A 3,458-nucleotide genomic window follows, 5' to 3' on the forward strand; every position below is an offset into this window, starting at 1 on the left:
GGGGGGGGGGGGGGGGAGAATGTCCTTGATTCAGGATGGAATGTTGGGATTTCTCGGCTTGTTTCTTCATTTGTCCAATTTCTGTGGCCGCTCATTTCAGTCAATAGTCTGGGCAGCTTACAGTTAAAAAAACAAAACATTACAGTTAAAGATATTGAAAGCTTTTTAAAACAATAAAAATAGTAAAACCAATAAAAACACTAAAAGCATCCAAATGATTATGTAGCAGTTCCTTTATTGGGGCTATCTTTGGGCTGTACAGGTGGTCCTCCTTTAACAACCATGCGGTCAGACTTCCAAGAGTCCTTCACAAGTGGGTATGTACAACCAGACCACATACTTACGGCCAACACAGCATCTCCACAGTCACATGATCAAAATTTGCAACCTTTCCCACAGGCAAAATCAATGGGGAAACCAACAGGAAGCTGGAAGTCATGGTCACAAGGACGCCCTTGCTTAACAACTCATATGATCCTGGTTTAACAATGACAACAGGACCATTGGAACTGCCACCGCTAAGTTACATCTGTGTGACTTAACATTCCGGTCCTAAAAAACTATCTGTGTTATAAGCTGGTGGTGTCGCCTATATTCTTTGGTTGAAATGGCATTGGGGAGGGGGGTTGTCTGGTGGCAGGGAAGGTTTATTTGGGTCTGGCAAGGAGATGAGCTTGGTCTGACCCAGATCATATCTAAAAGTCAAAGTGGAAAAAGGAGGCAGCCTCCATTTTATTTGCTACATATTTATTTTCTCCACACTGCTTGATAAGGAGGCCTCTCAGCATAGACCGGTTGGTTCAACAACATGATCTAGAACAGGGGTCTCCAAACTTGGCAACCTTAAGACTTGTGGACTTCAACTCCCAGAATTCCTCAGCCAGACATGCTGAAGTCCACAAATCTTAAAAGTTGCCAAGTTTGGAGACCCCTGATCTAGAAAAAGGAAAGTTCCTTACATGGCTTTGAGACAGATCCAATTGCTGACAACCTTGTCACTCTGTCCCCGTCTTTCCCAGATTCCCACTCCAACACGCTGCACTATTTCTACACCACAGTTTGGGAACCCAAGCAGGATACCCCCTGGTTCACTGCCGTGGCCTCCCTGAATGGCCACCTCGGCGGTCACTATGACAGCAAGACAAGGCGGGCTGTACCTCGACTGTCCTGGATGAAGAAAGTGGAGGAAGAGGACCCCCAGTTCTGGGCATGGAACACGGAGAAGGCCCGCAGCGATGAGCTGAGGCTTTGGAGAGATATGGAGAACCTCAAGAAACAATATAACCAAAGTGGGGGTGAGTGGATAATCAGAGGCAACTCCAGTTTACCTACCTGTTGGTTGTAGATCAGCGGTCCCCCAACCTTTCTGATTTGGCAGACTGGCGGGGTGAGTGAGAGGGGATGGTTCTATGTCAGCAGCAGGCACGTTCGTGTGCGCACAACTCCATTTGAGCAACTGGTGGATGCATGCACACTGCTTCATGTAAATGGAGCTTTGTGCATGAGTGCCTACCGCTCATGTAAATACAGCTTCATGCGCAAGTGGCTAACGCTTGCGTAAATGGAGTTTTGCGTGTGAGTGCCTGCCGCTCGCGTGAATGGAGCTTTGTGAACGAGTGCCTACCACTTGCGTGAATGGAGCTTCGCGCGCGAGTGCCTGCCACTCTCATAAATGGAGCTTCACACACAACTGCCTACCACTCACGTAAATGGAGCTTCGCACGCGAGTGCCTGCCACTCGTGTAAATGGAGCTTCATGAGCGAGTGCCTGCCGCTCATGTAAATGGAGCTTCGTGTGCGAGTGGCTACCCCTCATGTAAATGGAGTTTTGCGTGTGAGTGCCTGCCACTCATGAGAATGGAGCTTTGTGAACAAGTGCCTACCACTTGCGTAAATGGAGCTTCGCACACAAGTGCCTGCCACTCGTGTAAATGGAGCTTCATGAGCGAGTGCCTGCCGCTCCCATAAATGGAGCTTTGCACATGAGTGCCTACCGGTGGCATAAATGGAGCTTTGTGCGCGAGTGCCTATCACTCACATAAATGGAGCTTCGTGCACGAATGCCTGCCACTCGTGTAAATGGAGCTTCATGCCATTTTGCAAATTCTGCTTATGTGTGTGCAATTGATCTATTTTTCCTCATTATCTGGACTGTCTTCAAAGAGAAAGTTAAATAATGATACTATGTGAGATGGCAATAATCAATGGGAGGCATTTGTTGGAGGTGCTCGGTGGGAGAGAAAGGTGAATCAATTTTTCAGAAAGATCTAAGTGGCTTAACAGTTTGTATGTGAAAATGAGGAAAGGAATACACTGAATGTATTTATAATTTTTATCGTATTCAATCCATTTGAGACAGTCTTGATTCCAGCAAGTCCATTCAGTTCTCTTGGCAACATTTTTTGGAAATAGTTTGCTGTTGCCTTTTCTTTCCTCAGATTGAGAGAAACAGACTGGCCCAAAGTCACCCAGCTAGACTAGAACTCACAGTCTCCCAGTTTTTCACCCAGCGTCTTTAGAATGGACACCAAAGTGGAGTACAATAATGACCAAATCAGCTAGTTCTACTTTGGGAATAATTCTGGAAGAAAGAAGTGTTGCTGTACTTACCTTTATCAATCCCATCACCTTTTAATTCTAGAAGCTTCCTCTTCCCAAACCTTTGTCCCTGTTGGGAGGGGTAACCCAGAATGGAGGCTGCTCCCCATTCCTGCCCCTCTCCCTGATAGTGTTGGAATTCATTGTTGGAATGTATTTCTATGCAACTACAGTAGTATTCAGCCAGTAGATGGCAGTGTTTACAAGTTTGGATGTCATGCCTCCCTGAAAATGAGCTGGAAAGGGACCCTATGGAGGTTGAGGGAGAGGTGTCTGTGGTTTCAGAGGAATGTGGGGAAGAGCAGGCTGAGGCAGGCCAGGGCCCTTCAGGATTGGGACAGGATGAACAGGAGAGACAGAATTCAGGTAATGAGCAAGGGCCACCCCCACCTGAACCTAGAGCACGGAGAGTGGAGAGAAGGAGGGAACATCGCAGGCAGGCTCAATTACTCAGGAGGAGAGCATCCCGCCCGTATCCACAAGGCACACCTGGAGAATAAAATTTAAGGAGATGCTGTGGGGAAAGGCATTTGTTGGGAACAAATGCTGATTCTTTGGAGTTTTGTGTGGGTTGTTGTTGATCTCTTGTTCTGTGACTTCTGCTTGGAAACCCAGAAACTCTGACCATTGGACTGGCTGACAATGTTGCTTGTATGTTCAAAGATACAGCACGGAAACGGCATTGGTCACGTTGGTAAATGATCTCTGGAGGGCCCGGGACAGGGGTTATTCCTCTGTCCTTGTTCTTTTGGACCTCTCAGCGGCTTTTGATACTGTGGACCACAGTATCATGCTGCGGCGGTTGGGTGGGTTGGGAGTGGGAGGCACTGTGATGCGGTGGTTCTCCTCCTTCCTCACCG

General features: G+C 47.5%; 1 protein-coding gene across 1 annotated transcript in view; it reads left to right on the plus strand.

The window, feature by feature from the left end:
- Positions 1-1,029: 1,029 nt before the first annotated feature.
- Positions 1,030-3,458, plus strand: part of LOC107300499 (major histocompatibility complex class I-related gene protein-like) — a gene marked incomplete at its 3' end in the record, with an annotated part of 8,861 nt that continues 6,432 nt past the window's right edge. The window contains exon 1 of the mRNA XM_029287009.1: positions 1,030-1,295. Coding sequence (XP_029142842.1) covers positions 1,172-1,295 — 124 coding nt within the window. The remainder of the gene's footprint in view (positions 1,296-3,458) is intronic.

This window comes from Protobothrops mucrosquamatus, unplaced genomic scaffold, assembly GCF_001527695.2.
Source record: "Protobothrops mucrosquamatus isolate PMUCROS unplaced genomic scaffold, P.Mucros_1.0 scaffold7262, whole genome shotgun sequence".
NCBI classification, from domain to species: Eukaryota; Metazoa; Chordata; class Lepidosauria; order Squamata; family Viperidae; genus Protobothrops; species Protobothrops mucrosquamatus.